General features: G+C 45.4%; 1 protein-coding gene across 1 annotated transcript in view; it reads right to left on the bottom strand.

The window, feature by feature from the left end:
* Nucleotides 1-17,082, bottom strand: part of TM7SF3 (transmembrane 7 superfamily member 3) — a 176,702-nt gene that overhangs the window by 33,469 nt on the left and 126,151 nt on the right. The window contains exon 8 of the mRNA XM_086920209.1: nucleotides 12,344-12,424. Within this exon, the coding sequence (XP_086776335.1) occupies nucleotides 12,344-12,424 (81 nt within the window). The remainder of the gene's footprint in view (nucleotides 1-12,343; nucleotides 12,425-17,082) is intronic.

The raw sequence follows: 17,082 nt of genomic DNA, 5'->3' as shown, positions 1-17,082 counted from the left end.
AGGATAGTTAAGGTTCAGAGATGAGTAGCATTAAAAGACAGTACGGAGTGACATGGTTCAGAGATGGGTAACATTGAGGGATAGCAAGGTGTTTGTAGGGTTTGGGGAAGGATAGCATAAAGTGGTTTGTAGGGTTTAAGAAAGGTAGCGTTAAGCAGTAGTATCAGGTTTTTGGGGTTCCAAGAAAGGTAGTGTTAACGGGTAGTAAGGCTTTCCAGGTCCGGGAAAGGTAGTCTTAAGAAGTAGTATGGGGTTTTTAGGATTTAGGGAAGGATGGCTGTAGGGGGTAGTAAGGGGTTTTTAGAATTCAGGGAAGGTTAATTTAAGATTACAATGTATAGGTAAATATTTTAATGTATCAAAATATTTTCTCGGAAGTAAATTAAATATAATATTAATAATGAAATGTTTAAGAATTAATATTACATTAAAATGAATATTTAAATTGACTTTTGGGAGAGTAGAGTAGCTAAAAAATCCTCGCAAGCCCATTGGAACAAGTTGCTTACCTTCAACAACTTTCTTTCTGTTGGATACTCCATTTAACTGCAGATTCCTCATCCAATAATTATTCCCCCACACGTTACAGTGGATCTGGAAACTCAAAAGCAGTACTCCTGTGTGCCAGTAGGTGGCATTGCACAGCTCAGCATCAATGTAGTCCCACTCCAGAAGTGATGAGTGGGGCGGCACATAAGCACCTCAGGCAGAGTCCATCTGCAAATTTGCTTGACTAGTGTGCAAATCTGTAGTCTGGGACCTTTTTGGATGGATAGGAGTCCATTTCACAGAATGGGTAGTATGGTGAGCAATCTGCGGATAGATAAGAGTAGCCACCAGAAAATTAGTGTAAGTAACTTGTTCTTCTGATGGATACTTCTAACTACAGATTACTCACCTAGCGAATAGATACCTCCCTAAGTGGTAGGTCTGTGGAAAGATGAAAATGCCAATCCAGACAGATAAGACTTAAGACAATTGTGCTTCTTGAATATGTGCACCCATGCTCACATAGCTTCAACCAACAACCATCAGCCTAACAGGAGTCCAGAGCTTCACTCTAGATGGAATGAGTTTCCAACAGAGAAACTACTTGGGAACTCTAGAGCGCAAAACGTTGACATTGCACTTTCTTGGCAGTGGCAAAAAAATTGAGGTAGAATTCTTCCCACAGCTGGAAAATATCCTCTGTCACATCCGGGGGCAACTGCCTTTCGTGATCTGCTAGGCATTGGTGACAGAGTTCATCCGCCTTGGCATTTAGAGATCTTGCCAGGTGATTCACAACCAGAAAAACGCACTGACAAGTCCGTCACTTCCAGGGGTGCAGAGCCTCCTGTGGTACCACATGGCAGGGGCTTTGTGTGAGTACCTGCACCAGCCTTCCTTTGATTGATGGCAAGAAGGTCTTCAACCAGAGTCCTTTTACCTCTCTAGTCCAGAAGTGATGCATCCGTGACATCAACTTTGAGTGGGGTAACAGGAGGGGTCTGCCAGTTGCCCAATTGCGGTCTAGCGACCACAACTGCAGATCTTTTGCAGTCTTTTCCGAAACCTGGATGGAAACTGATAGACTGCACTGGTGCTTTGGCCACCGGGACATTAAGGCTCCCTGCAGAGCCCATATGTGCCATATGGTGTGGTCGTCTAGCAGGACACAGGAGCCATATAATCTCACTAGCCTTAACGTCATCCATACTGAGATCCAGAACAGATGCTGAAACACCAGGATCATACCTGAATGTCCTGGACCTTCAGCTCTGAAGGGATGGCACGAAACACCATCTCCAGAATAGCTCAGATGAATGGGAGCACCAGCGAAGATGTACACTGCTCTATTGGACACCGACAACATAGAGGAAGTGACTATGTATTTTGAACAGGCCATAACATCTACCTTGAACACAGTAGCGCCTTTTCCAAGACTTAAGATCAAGAGTGAACCCTCCCCCTGGTTTACAACAGCACTAAAAACTGAGAAACTGTCCAACAGGGCGGCAGAACATCTCTGGAAAAAAACAAAAACAGCCAGTGAACGAATTAAATATAAAAAAAAGTCACTACTTGTATCTAAATAATATCAAAAAGGCAAAAAAGCTGTATTTAACAGGGAGGATCGAGAATGCTAACTCCAGCAAAGAGTTATACAAAATCTTGAAAGAGTTCACAACCCCTGAAGCCATCCAATTCTCTGTTGTCCCTACACAAGATTGGGTCGACAAAAAATATTTTTTCTTAGACGATAAAATAAAAGCCATTTACAGATCCTTTCCTCAAGAAAAACATACTGATACACAGCTAGTTAGCTAGTTAGGAGTAGCAATCTATCGATAGCTCTGCTGACTAAATTTAAATTAGTAACTTGCGAACAGGTATCAGAAGTCATTGTCAAGATAAAATCGGGTTCCCCTATAGACCCCCCCTCCCTCCCCGGATCTTTAGGAAATTAGCACCCCAGTTGATACAGAGGTTAACAGATTTTTTATCTCTCTCTAAACCAAGCAGCTATACCTGGAAGCAAGCGCAAAGTAAGACCCATTCTCAAGAAGCCTACCCTAGATGCCAGCGAACCAGGTAACTACCGCCCCATCTCGCTGCTGCCTTATTTCGGGAAAGCAATCGAAGCCCTGGTAAATAAACAACTAACTAGTAATCTAGAAAGTCACAAACTCCTCGACTCTTCTGAATCAGGGTTTTGAGTGGCACATAGTACTGAAACGGCAGTAGTTGAAATGGTAGATAACATCAGGCGTGCCTTGGATAAAAAGGAATCAGCTATCCTGGTTCTTTTGGACCGGTCAGCCACCTTAGACACCATCTCCCATAACATTTTGCCACACCGGCTTTGGCAGATGGGGGGCCAAGGGAAGGCCCGGACTGGTTCAATAATTATCTAAAGGACCTAATAACTTTAATAACTGTGTAACCTTTGTAACGATGTAACCTGTAACTATCATCTGATACTCATGTAAAGCGCTCAGATACCTCCGGGTCTAGCCAGCGCCATATAAAACCTTTAAACTAAAACAATTGGAGTTCCTCAGGGTCTATCTTGAGCCCTATGCTCTTTAATCTTTATGTCACCCCCTTGGCCAAGATACCCAGTTGCTCATCACCTTTGGCCCGGACCCCGCAGATACAATGATCCAGTTTAAAACCTGTATGACCCCCATTGACTGCTGGATGGGGCAAAACAAATCACAGTTGAATAACGGCAAAACCGAGATCATTCGGTTCGGCAGGGCCAAAGATTATTGGTCTAGCGACTGGTGACCCCAGACACTGGGCCCCTGTCCATCTCCAAAACAAACCATCTGCAACTTGGGTATCACCATCGACAACAAGCTTTCCATGAGAGCATGTTAACCGTGTATTAGGCACCTGCTATGGCATTCTACGGAAAATCTTCAAGTGGCTCCCAATTGAAACTCAGAAGCCAATTGTGCAGGGCCTAATCGTCGCATGGATTATGGAAATGCTTTACTGGCCTCTATAAACGAAGACCTCTTCTCCAAACTACAGACTCTGCAGAACACCACAGCCAGATTAATCTTGGACCTACCTTCCAGATCACCGTCCTGTCCCAACTTAAAAACTCTTCATTGGCTTCCAATTAGGATGAGAGGACAATACAAAATGCTGTGCCTCACACACAAGAGCATCTAGGACACAGGCCCTTGCTATCTAGGAAAAAAACTGAAAAAATACCAGCCCGCCAGAACTCTGAGATCCAGTTCTAAACTTCCCTCAACTCCTTTGCGGGTTCGCACTGTGCGAAATGGAGGCCGCTCCTTTTCTTACCTCACCCCCATCTCTGGAATAAGCTTCCGTCATACATCTCGTCTATTCCATATAACCAGCAGAGAAATAAAAACATGGCTGTTCCCTAAATGATACGAGATAGAACCTTGGTGTGTCGATTTGTCTGAAGTGCCCTGAGACCGAACGGTGATTTCTGCCCTATACAAGACTCTTTGACTTTGACTTTTGACTTACGTCAGGTGTCGACTGCATGGTGAGAGCTCACCTTCAACAGCTAGTCGTCCAAATAGGGGAAGGCTGAACACCAAACCTCTGAAGGTGTGCTGCGACTACTGCCATCACTTTTATGAAAATCTGAGTGGCACTGATGAGGCAAGAATGGACCAGCGCAAACTGAGAATGCTCCTAGCCCACTGTGAACAGGGGATAACGATTGTGGGTCAGCTGGACATTAACATGGAAATAAGCATCCTGCAGGGCCAATGCTACCATTCAGTCTCCAGGATCTAGGATGCGGAGTGGACAGAACCAGGGCCATTGTGAGCACCTTAAATGTGTCCTTCTGCTGGAAGGTGTTGAGAAGGTGAAGATCTAAAATAGGATGGCTTCTGTCCTTTGGCACACATAAGTAGAAGGAAAAGCACCTAGTTCCTATTCTGCGACTGTGACCTTCTTGGTCGTTCCTTTGGCCAAAAGGGCCTGCACTTCCTGCTGCAAAAATGGTCAAGTGCTCCTCAGTCAGCCGAGCTGATGGGGGTAGAAGGTGCTGTGGGTTAGAAAGAAATTAGGGCATAGCCCTATTTGACAAATTGGAGGACTTACGCATCCAAAATGATGTCTCACCACCCCTAAAGAAAATATCCGATCCGGACTCCTACAGGGTGGGTGTGTGCTGAAAAGGGGACACTAAAGTTGTTTTGCAGTTGTGGTCTCCAAAGAGGGGGGGGGGGGGGGGGAATTGCGCGTTGTCTCCAATACCACAAACACAGCCTCTACTATGAAATGGCTGACAAGGGTGTTGTGCTGGCAGTGGGGTCTTCTGCTTGGGATACTGGATGCTCCGGTTATAACCATATAAAGAGAAACTGTTAGGAAATTACATGTTAGACAGGGAGTCCCACAAAACATTCTGTGGTCTAACTTTCCTTAAATAATTCTAGGGCCGAGATGCTTTCTCACCAAAGAGGTGAGAGACGCTAAATGGCATGTCCAGAAATGATGTCTGGACATCCCCAGAGAAGCCGTAGACTGTATCTGTATGTGGCACAGAAGCACCACACTTGTGCCCATTGCTAGGCCCAAGCAATCGGTTGTGTTTAGGAAAGACCAAATAACAAATTTTGCTGCATCCCATCTGGCCTGTATGATTTTGATGCCCACTGGTCCTGCGGAACTGCCAACTGTATTTGACCAACCTGATCCTATAAAGCACGGCTTTAGCAACCTAGCAGGCAGCTGACATTGACTGAGGACAGAGCAAGGCTAGCAGAAGCGAACATGAGTTTGCCAAGAGTATCTCCAAAGGTGATGATGGAAGGGGAAGAGGCTGGGAATGCAATAAAGCAACATATTTCTCCTGACGGACCTGCTCTGATTTGTGCTATGTTAGAGAGGAACAAACACCACAAATATCTACGCTTTCTGTTCTTGTGAGGAAGGAGAACCCTCGTGTGCTGCTTTTCCCCCACTGGACTGCCTATCTTTGCTGGGAGACATCGCGGAACCCGCTGTGCGGGTCCCGCTTCGCCTGTGTGTCAGGGCGCTTCCCTGAGGATTTTACCATCGGACACCGTGGGCAGGAGGAGGAAGCACAGGGCTGCGAGCGCCAGGCGAGGGACAGGGACTACATTGCCCAGGAGTCCCTAAGCTGTAATCACCTCCACCTGGTCGCTCTCCCTGTTTGCCCCGCCCTTGAACACCTCCCCTACATATAAGGAGTAGTCCTTGCCGCTGCGCGGGAGCGACCGGGAGAAGCCCAGGACAAGGGCGGGACCGTCTGTGGCCGTCAGGGGCCGAAGGAGGCCGGGCTCGGCCCCCCCATTGACGAGTAGGACCAATATTTTTCTTGCTACTTAGGTGGACTACACTGACTCATTTAAATTTGTGCCCTATTGTGATCAAATATTTGTAGTTTTTTGTGGGGGGCTTTTAAGTAATGTATTACGCAAAATAGCACCACCTTGGCACGCCTCTCAGGCTGAGGGTGGACCAACCATCCTTGGCCCTTTAGACAAATTTTTTTATCGTGTTGTCCAAGATATTGATAAGGAGATCTCCTTAGCAGAAAAACGAGCTGAGCGTAGGCTGTCTATTGAGCTTCTTAAAAATTCTACAGAAAAACGCCTGCCGCAAGCCTTCCCGGCATTGGTTACCCCTTTGTCCTCCATAAGCCTGCCTGCTGTGTTTGAAATACCCAATGTTTCCCCTTCAATCATGGAGCCTGAGGGTGGTTCGCCACCGAGATTAGATATTACCACCCTGTCCACAACTCCATCTGTAAATCCCATAGACTCCTCATCTAGTATAGTGTGTCCGATTCAAAACCATGCGCAAAAAGAAAAAGGAGTACTGCTCCGAGGAAATGTTACTCCTCAAAACCCCCTAACAAGGTTAGGAAAGTCGCAAAAAAACCCTTACCTACCCAAAAGGAGAATAGTGGGGTTAGCGAAAGTGGTGACCTATCAAATGAGGGGGGAAATGTGGATTTGGCAAGCTTAAACCCTTCTTCTAATGATTCCCAGGGGAAGGGGTTGGCTGTGAATGCCCTTTCGACAGATCTACTGATACCTGAGTTGGAAAAGCTATTAAGGTCGCTTTTGACACCCATAGAGGTTCAAGTTAACAAGCTAGTCAACCGTTTGGATCATTTTGAGCAGGCCACCATAGACAATTTTTTCCACATAAAGTCATTAATCAAAACACAACCTAGATTAATTGAGACTAGCATGGTTCAGGAAACCACGGGAAAGACACAAAACCCACCTATTCTAGAATCAAAACCCCCGTCAGGTAGAACTACAAACGTGTCTCAGAAAAAGGGACCAAGTCAATCGCCCAACCCTGTAGTGCTAGCCCGTACGGGTACTAGTACAGGAGAAAAAGTAAGTAAGGTCCCAGACCCGGTGCCACAGGGCAATAATAAAGAGTGCCCGCAAAGTAGTACCACTGTTCCAAATAAACCCCAGCCCCCACCAAGCACTCTTAAACCCCACCCTAATGCTGGAGCGGGGGGTATCAACCGTTCCAGGCCAAGCAATGCTGTACCCACTAACTCCCAGCGAACATCAAATATCCCTATACCCAGCCCCAATGTCCCAGCAACCAGACATTCACCAACTTATCCAGCTAAGCCACCTCAAAGGATACCTCCTGTGAATCTTACCCCGGACTCCCATCCCTACGTCGCGGTCCTCACCAATGTACCACATCTTTTGGCTGGACAAAGAGAAACCTTCCAGATGCTTAAAAATAAAGTAATGCACTGGTTAAGGGTAAATAGACCATTACCGGGGGAAGTGGATGGGTTGATAATAGGGGTAAGGAGGATTGACTGGATTGGCTACACTCTTAAAAATCTGGGGGGGGGGGACTGTATGGTTATTAATTTTCAAGACCCCAGGGTGGCTGGTTGGATAACGAGGCAGGGTTGGGGTACAAGTAGTGGTGGAATTGGCATTGTGGAACTCACCTTTTTTTACCCAAGGCAAATATGTGCCAAAGAAGGAGGACCTAGGAACCCAAACAGCTCTAACAACCCCCCGATGGTAAGGGTTGCTCCACCATCCATTACCCCACTGCAATGGCAAACCCACAGTAATGGTCTAAACTACAACTATCTGGAAGGCATGCAATGTTTGAATTGGGGTTGTTGACCAAAGTTTGACTATTGGAACAATAGGGGAGGTACATCTTGTTGGAAGTCTTGTTGGAATCCTGATGTCCCTGCATTGAATACTGATGTTGTGTCAAATGAAACAAATGATTGTGAAAGGACTGTACTTGAGGAGGAAGCTGTCGGGGGGTTAATGCATAACTCGGGGAGTGGGGAACCATTTGTTTTAAGCACTACTGTTTCTCAAGGAGTTGAACAAAACACCACGGGTGACGACAAAAACTGGGGAGAGCAGGGTGGTAGTCCAATGAACTCCCCTAGATTGCCCATTACAAGAACAGTATGCAGGGATGGATCTGCTCCAGGGAGTTTTATATCTTGGAATATTGCAGGACTGGGGAGTAAGCTGATGTCGCAATCATGGATTGATTTTATTAATGGGTTTGAACTATGCCTTCTACAGGAAACATGGGCTTGTGATCCTATTTTCTCCCAGGTTATTTACATTTTTCGATTCCAGCAAGTAGAGGTGTCAGGGGTAGACCTATGGGAGGCCTCACAGTCTGGATTAGGCAGAACTTTGATACCACTGTGAAAATGTGGGATCTGAGTTGTAGAGACATTTTAATGTTGCGAATTTCATCAGCAAAGTGGGGTGTGATAGATCTGTATAATGTCTATGCCAGAGGCTCCAATACTGGGAGTTCCCCCACTTTAGAGGCCTTATCTAATTCTCTGCAAACCAAGTCCCTTGGAAATCGAATAATAGTGGCTGGGGACCTAAATAGGGCCTTCAAACCCTTAGATAGTACTGAAGATCCATTGGGGCAGGAGGAGGACAATCTATGGGGAGTCCCTTATCTGAATCTAGCTCCTGTTAAACGCTGGACAAAGGATATACTTCTCCTAAATACTATGTGCTTGGAACATGGGATGAGAGCCCTCAATGGAAGAACAAAGGGAGACAAGGAGGGTGTGTGTACATACGATAATGGTCACAACAGAAGTAGGATAGACTACGTTATATGTAGTCTTAACCTCTGGCAGGGGGTTTGTGACATGGAAATCAAGAGCAGGATAGAAAGTGATCACAACCCCCTTTGTGTGACCCATACCTGGTGGAAGTTACCACAGCCCAATCTCCAAGCAAGTGATGGGTTGCTCCCAGACATGGCAAATGATATGCGCAGACTTAAATGGCCATGTGTGTTGGCGAATGCAGCATCTATGGACTCTATCGCTTCCAAGGTGGATAATGCAATTGTCTCCATGGAACTAGCAAGCTCTACAGTCCCAGGATCTAGTACAATTACTGATATACATAACAAACTCTTCTCCCTTTTAAAACCCCATTTTGTGAGAGCATGTAAGGGAAATCGTACAGTACCCACCAACCCAGCCAGGTGGTTCAATCGAGAGTGTAGGGCAGCCAGATTAACCTTGGGAAATGCTATTAGAAATGGGGACAGGGCAGCAATTATAGCAGCAAGGAGGCAATACAATACAAGCATTTCCATGGCAAAGAAAACGTGGGATGAGAAGTATTGGGATGAACTAAAAGAGGCCTCTAGAGCCAAGGATTCCAGGCTTTTCTGGAAGATAGTAAAGTGGGGCAGAGGCGGTACCCCAAACAAACCAGATAATAATGTTGCAGAGTCAGCTTGGATGAACTATTTCAGGCCCCAATATGCAGAGACAAATGAGATGGTGGGAGGGGATGCAATTTCAGCTGTATTTCCCAAAGACAATTTGTTTTCCGCCAAAGAAGTTGAACTTGCAATAAGTTCCACACAAGGGGGTAGGGCCCCCGGTTTAGATGGGATACCCTCGGATGTTTTTAAAAATGACAAAAACAGGTGAGTTAGGTATGTGTTTTTATTGGGGAATGCCATCGCAAAAGGTGCGCTAGTCCCAGACCAATGGAGGGGAGCTATTATTATACCGATCCATAAAAAAGGAGATCGATCCCTTCCGGCTAATTATAGGCCAATAAGTTTGATTGCCACTATCCAAAAAGTAATTGGGAAGATGGTGGTAAACAAACTTATGGAATGGGTGGACGAAAATGACTCCCTTTCCCCCTTCCAGGCAGGCTTCCGGAGGGCCACTAGCACCATTGACCAGGTGTTTCGTTTTACTATGCTGCGGTGGGGGACGGTACTTCTTGGAAAGGGCAGCCTGTATGTCGCTTTTGTCGACTTGCGGGCTGCCTTTGATTTAGTTCCAAGAAGTAAGCTCTGGACAGTTTTAAATAGGATAGGCATTCCAGCGGAATTGCTCACTCTAATTATGAGGTTGCACGAGAGCAATTTTGCTAAAGTCCAGTGGGGGTTGAATGGCCAAAGCTCCATCGAGTTTCCAGTGGAAAGAGGGGTTCGTCAAGGCTGTGCCATGGCACCCTTGCTTTTTACATTATATATTAATGGGATAGTTGGCAGGATGCTGGACGCTAGTGTGGATGCACCTTCGTTAGCGGGCATCAGGGTTCCAATCCTGATGTTCGCCCACGATACGTTAATAATGTCCAAGACCCCGGCTGGGCTACAGCGTGCCTTGAATATCTGATGAGTTCTGTATAGAGCATGGCCTTGAAGTAAACATAGGCAAGACCAAGTTGATGGCTTTCTCCCGAGGATGTATACCTCGCCCTAGGATACACATGAATAACATCGGGCTTGAGGTAGTAAGGGAGTTTACCTACCTGGGGGTACAAATAGCAGATAACCACGGCTGGTCCCACCACATAGAAAAAGCTGTTTTGAAACATCAGCAAATTTCGGGGGCACTACGGGTGGAGCACAAAAGATCAAAAACAAAGCCCATAAAACCTGTCCTTGCTGTATATGATGCAAGGGCAGTAGGGTCGGCCCTATATGGGGCCAAGCTGTGGGGTTTTGATAAGTTTACTTCCCTACAGATAGCAGAGAACAGGTTCCTTAGGGGAATTACGGGACTCCCCCAGAGCACCCCACTAATCCCTCTTAGTCTTGACCTGGGGAGAAGATCTGTCAGTGATCAAGCTAGATTGCGTCCTATTTTATATTGGAGACGACTTTGGTCCACTCCCGAGATCAAGCATTATGCAGATGGGTTTCTGGCAATAATTAAAATGGACACCTTCCATAAAATACCATGGTTGAAAAACTTAAGGGTAATGTTAGGTGAACTGGGTCTTTCCAACCTCTATGATAATCCCGCGGGGGAAGTTTTCCCAAGCATAAACACACTCAAAACTCTATACTGGGAGTGGATAGATGGTAGGCTTTGGAGGGGGGTAAAATCTGATTTGATGGGTGGTCGTTTCTTGGCAAGCAAAATGTGTCCCGTATTAGAACAGTATTGGGACAGCATAACTGTCCCTATGGACAGGAAGTTGTTTTTCCAGCTAAGATCTGGCTCCCTCCCCCGGAGACATTTAACAGGCAGGTGGAAGAGTCTGAATACCTTGTGCTGCCCAGCATGTGGCGCAATTAATGAAAGTGTGGGTCACTTCCTATTTGCTTGTAACGCCTATGCCACCACAAGAAGGGTATGGTTAGCCCCAGTTTGTAGGAACCTTGGGACATCCAATGCTGTTGAGGCTCAGAGAATTATCTGTACCACCACGGAGGAGCCTATTCTCGTGGGGATAGCTAAGTATTTGGGGTGGGCCTGGTCCATTAGGCGGAGACCCCTCTCTTCAAATGTGTTTTGATTATTGTTTTACATCTGTGCTAATTTTTATATTGATCAAACTTGCACAACTGTTTTATAAATATGTATCTGACTAAATGTTTTATTATTAATTGTGAAGTTTTAAAATATATGTTGTGCTTTTAGGAGTATGCAACTCGAATAAAGCTTTCCTACCAAAACCTTATCTAATTATCTAGGAGACATAGCATTGCAGTGTCATGTGCTGACCTACCACAATAGATTGTCTTGATAAAAAGCTCTGGCTCGTACAACTTAAGACAAATGATAACAGCTCTTGGAGGGTCAACAGATTCTGTGGAAGCACACAGCTTCTGCCCAATGCAACATGAAGTCCTGTTCTCCAGTATATGGGCAGCGCCAGGCTAAACACATAAGGTCTAGGTCGGCAGACAGCTGTGCTGTGAAGCCAGACCTTAAACAGGTCATATGACAACACATGCAGGAATGATTAGTCAAAGGACATGTAATACCAGTCAGTCAAATGGCATGCAATGTTACTTCTGCTACCCCAGGCATTTTAGTGAACTGACATTAGCGTCAACTCATTAACTTAACATGCTATTTCACTTTCAGATCAATGAGTTTTCAAGTCAATCTATCTGATCACCTTAAAATATGAAAACTGACAGGGTGCAATAGGTTTGCCTTTCAATTAGGGGCAAAATATAAGACTTGTTACATGATAAATACCCTATATCTTTGGCAGCCTTATGTGCAGACAGCTTGCTTCAGTTTACTGGATGTTCCTGGGAAATAGGTATTTTCCATCTTGAGAAGTCAGACAGGATGGTTAGATGAGATTAAGCTAAAGCAACCACAGGTGAACTCACAAGAGAACAGTTGAGGTGCAAGCAAAATAGTAATGAAAAAAAGGTGGGAAGAAGCATTTAGGTTTGCCAAGAAGCCTGGCAATAATTGCTCCTCGTGTTCTTTCTGAATTGACTATCCTTGTAAGACCTTTAGGTTAATAAGAACCCTTTCTAAAAAGTGGCATGGTTAAAACTTTCAGATTGAATCACAGGGTTTACTTTTGTAACAAGAAAACAGTCTTACCATCATAATCAAGGCTAGTTACTCTGCTAATGAGTACAAAGAACAGGAATCCAGCAATGATGAAGCCCATGAAGAAAAATTCTGAAAAACACCAAAATAAAAATCAGCCACAAATATTATGCGTATTTCGCAATAACAAACAATTGCATTCCATGAAAACAAAAACATAATAAACATAACAGATTTAATCCAGGTTATTTTGATGCATCACTGACTACATCAGAAAATTCTCAAGAAGACGCCTATGTAGTGAGATGCCATGTGCTACTTCGAGCATAGTGAGGTAATATGAATTTTATGGTCAGTTGTGTCCCCTATCGTAGACCCCACCGGCTCCATGTACGTGCTTTAAGTACATGTATGTTCCCTCCACTTCCAGCTATGAAGACGCAAATACATTTGCGTCCAACGTTAACATGTCCTCTTTCAGATCCACCATGAATGGGTCAGATATTCCGTTCCTAAGTGTGCCTTGCCAACGTCTTTATATGGTGCACTTTCATGTCTTCTAGCTCTGGCGAGTTAGGCCCTGAATTCTGCCATCGAGTCTTTTCCTGCCTTCTGTCTCTGAAAGCTGCAGTCTGCTGCTTCCTGACCCTTGACTTACTCCCTGCGCGGCGAGCTGTGCCTGGCTCGGCCTGCCTTGCCTGCCAAGACTGTATTCGACCTTCAAGTTATCTGCTCCGCTCCTCGAAAATACATTCCTGTCTAGTAGTTTACGGAAACATCCTTCCCAGCTGCAGAGCAAAGGGCCCGGCCTTACTGTCTCCATGCAAGTAATTCATAGCTTCCGTTACCATGGTAGGCCCATGGCCCCTCACATCTCATGTAGACACGTAGTCGCATATGCACGCACTAGCAGTCAGTATAGAATAGCCTCTGCCCGAGAGACCTTTCCTTCTAGATAATACAGTTCCTCAAACACAAGATATTAGATATGATTTGGGATTAGGTTGTTCTGACACCCCAGACTTCTGTCTCCTCATGTAGGGCTAAATGTCAAGTCCCCTTCACCCTCCAGTTCCACGTCAATCACACGTCATGCTGCTGCGCGCGCATCTCTGCCACATATTTCTGCTGACACTGCAGGATTCTCTTATGGATCCACCCACTTGTGATACGTTTCATGTGACGTTGCCTAGCACACGCCTTCATGCACGCCTTCTGTTACGCACATATGTCCTTATCTCGTTTCTCTCAGCTGTTACGCCTCCTGCATATGTCTTTACTGTAATGCATTGACTATATATATGATAACCTGTCAATAAAGTATTGTCTATCCCTTCCTGAACCTTCGTGGTGATGGAACCCGATTGCCTGGTTCGAACCAATTCCTTTTTAAGGAATAAAACCCCTTTTAAAACCTCAAATACCACTGATTCTGTCTCTTATTTTTGACTGAGTTATTCTTATTGAACTTTACCGCATAAATTAAGTATAGGTAATTTAAATTTACCACAATAGGCATCATTAGTATTCAGCCAGACACTTCCAGCTGTGCTGATTCACCCTTGCATTCAAAGATACTGCAAGGTGGATCACTATCAGGGAAACGTACGGACGCTCCAGTCAACTCTAGAGCTCTTGGTGCAGGCCCCAGGACCCCACCCTGCCATGCTTATTGCAATACCATATGGCGGTGGTGTTGTCCATGAAAACCTGCAGCAGCCTCCCCTTGATGAGTGACTGAAAGGCCTTCAATGCTAGATGAATGGCCCACAAATTGGTAAGCGCTAGTATTTCATTGGGGACAAGAGTTCTCTAATCTCTACCTCTCTCAGGTGACCTCCCAAATCCAGCAGTAATGATTCCATCATCCCAGTCAGCTCAGGGTGGGGAAGGGAGAGTGTTCTATGACAGTCCAATTACTATTGAGGAGCTACCACTGCAGATAGCGGTGTGCAGTTTCCTCAAAAATCAAAATGGCATCTGACATGTTTTCTTGGTGATGGACCCATTGGAACTTCGGACTCCACTGCAGAGCCCGCATAGACCACATGGCAGAGTTGCTATGAGGCTAAAAGGCTAAGAAGCCTCATAGCGGCACTCAAAGGTCCAGGACTGAGGCTGAAACATCAAGATCATAGTCTGAATGTTCCAGATATGTTGTAACAGAGTAAAGACCTGAAATGAACCTTGTCCGGAATAGCTGTAATGAAAAAGCCTCTGCATATGAGTCGGGTGCAACTTCGGCTTGTTGAAAGTGACACAAACTACTGTCAGTATCTTAACTGTCATCTGGAATTGGTCTAGGACTGACTGTAAAAGCTAGTCTTTAACAGCCAGTTGATGAGGAAGGAGGAATTACTAGTATCCCAGAATTCTGCAGATGGGTAGCAAAACGCCATCACTTTTGTGAACATCAGAGTAGAACTAGTGTGGCTGAATGGAAGCATGGTGAACTGAAAATGTTGCCTGCGGTTCATGGTAGACCAGGAACATCTGTGGGACTGCAGGACAAATATATGAAAATATACATCCTGCACGTCCAAGAACACCATCCAGTCACTTAATCCAGGGAAGACAGAATCTTGGTCAGAGAGCATTTTGAATGTGTCCTTCAGCAAGGCATTCAGCAGGGGCAAAGCATAGGGAATGAGATTGGAGGGGTGAATCTCAAATTCCCCAACTACAAAAAACAGTAGGCCACAGGGTGAATGGGTGAGATGACCAAGGTTTGGGATGGACTGTTCCCATGAAGAGCAGTACTGATTTGTATTTCATAACGCTCTGGGACTGATTTAGAGCTTGGCAGACAGGTGTCCCAATTGACTCCCAAACTCAAAGCCCACCTGATTTTGAGCCGGGTGGACCACAAGTTTTACACTGATTAAGTAAAAGTTACACTATCCGTGTAAATCTTCTGATGGCCCACCGGACAGAATAGGATTAGTCACAGGTAAACCTTCTGACCACCCACTCGGTTTGGCTGGTTAGAGTGGATAATTTTGAATGTATTATTTTTTTTTTTTAACTGTCCATCACCATCTTTAATTTTATTAAAAGCTGAGAAATAAAAATGGAGAGGATGGAGGAGTGAACTCAGTCAATAGCTATCTGCAGCTAATGGGTAAGTCACTTCTAACATTGTTACTTCTACAAGTTTAAAGTTGAGATATTACAATAGCATCTTTATTCTGCACAACTGGGGAACTTAGACCCTTGGACATTGAAAACAATATCAATCTGACCTATTAATTCACGTTTAGGGCTCTCCAGTACCTCCTTGCCTTTGTGTGTACAGTAATCTCTGAAGGAAGCAAATTGCTCAACTATTTACCTTTTTATTGGTGGATTGTGCATTGACTCAATACTGTGCTCGCTTACCACACACTTTAAGTACACCACTGTACCCATATTGAGAAAAAATAAACTATTGGAGCAAAACAATTCTCCCCATAAATAACTGATATCTGCTTTCATAAATCTAAAACATGTCAGAATAAGTCAGATCTCAACATGAGATGAATGCTGTGTATTTCGGATTTATAAAGTGCCCTTAAACATGAAGGTCACATGGCCTGAAGATCAAACATTACCATAGGCATTAGAAAAAGTTGCAGACTGCATTATAGACTATACTGCTTGATTTTGTACTTACTGTAGTCTCTCTATTTGCGGTTTGGATATACCTAAACAATCTAATTGAGAGTCTATGGTGGCTGCAGATCCATGGTCGTGGCATCATCGGACAGCACAGAAAAACAGGTTTCAGAGATTTAAGGATGTAAAAAGAAGAGGAAAACACTGAGGACCCAAAGCATTCAATTTGAGAGATGAATGACTAAGGGAAGGGGCAGGAACAGGAGATCTAGCTGGGCTGTAGACAACCCCATAAGCGATTATCAAGTCTCACACTAATAACTATCTTATTTTACTTTGCAGCTATTCTTTGTGGAGAACTGCAATTGCACTTTGCTCCCGCTCTCTTACCGGTGTCCTTTGTGTGCTCCTCGGTCCACCGCGGGTGTTGTCCCGATTGAGTGGAGGGAAAGACACTTCCGGTCCAGGCGGAGGTTGACGCTCTATGCTTCCTCCTCTTCCCCTTTAAAATCGGATGCAGGCTCAGGGGTGCAGTGGACGCGCGTAGCGGGCACGCCGGTGGCGTGCCAAAGGCAAGCCAGTCTGCGACCGTCCGCGTCCCGAGAACGCCCGGGGCCATGCTGCTGGTGGGGGGCAGGCTGTCTTGAGTGGCATACAGACTTATGGCCGCGAGGATTTGCTGGCATTGAACTTGTGTCTCTGTGCAGGTAACAGTCACTGGGATGTGCGGTCTAACCTTGCCAGCAGATGCCCCAAGTTCCCCGAGGGTTCCACATAGTTCGAGCTGACCGCACAACCTACTCTACCGTCAATGAACTGACGGAGGCGGAGGCGCTAGACTTCAGTTTTACCCTGTCACCCCATTTCACCCTGGGGGGCATATTATTGTATCGACCACCTGGCCCTCCAGGAGCGTTCTTGGAGACTCTTGGGGACTTAATTATCTCGCGTGTATTGCGCTTTACTAAATTTCTGCTCCTGGGTGATTTCAATATTCACCTAGATACCCCAGAGGTCTCTGACTCAGCTGCTCTGCTGGATCTACTTGACCTCACGCAACTGACTCAGTGGGTGGAGGGACCTACTCATTCTGGCGGCTATCTGATCGATTTGGTCTGCTCGAATTTTGATTTGCACATCCGGGATCCCCTTCCTGTGACTTGGTCCGACCATTGTTTTATTAAGTTTCCTTGGGA

Source organism: Lissotriton vulgaris, chromosome 1_1 (assembly GCF_964263255.1).
Source record: "Lissotriton vulgaris chromosome 1_1, aLisVul1.2, whole genome shotgun sequence".
Taxonomy (NCBI): domain Eukaryota; kingdom Metazoa; phylum Chordata; class Amphibia; order Caudata; family Salamandridae; genus Lissotriton; species Lissotriton vulgaris.
The sequence above is the reverse complement of the archived record's forward strand: the minus strand, read 5'-3'. Positions and strand labels throughout refer to the sequence as shown.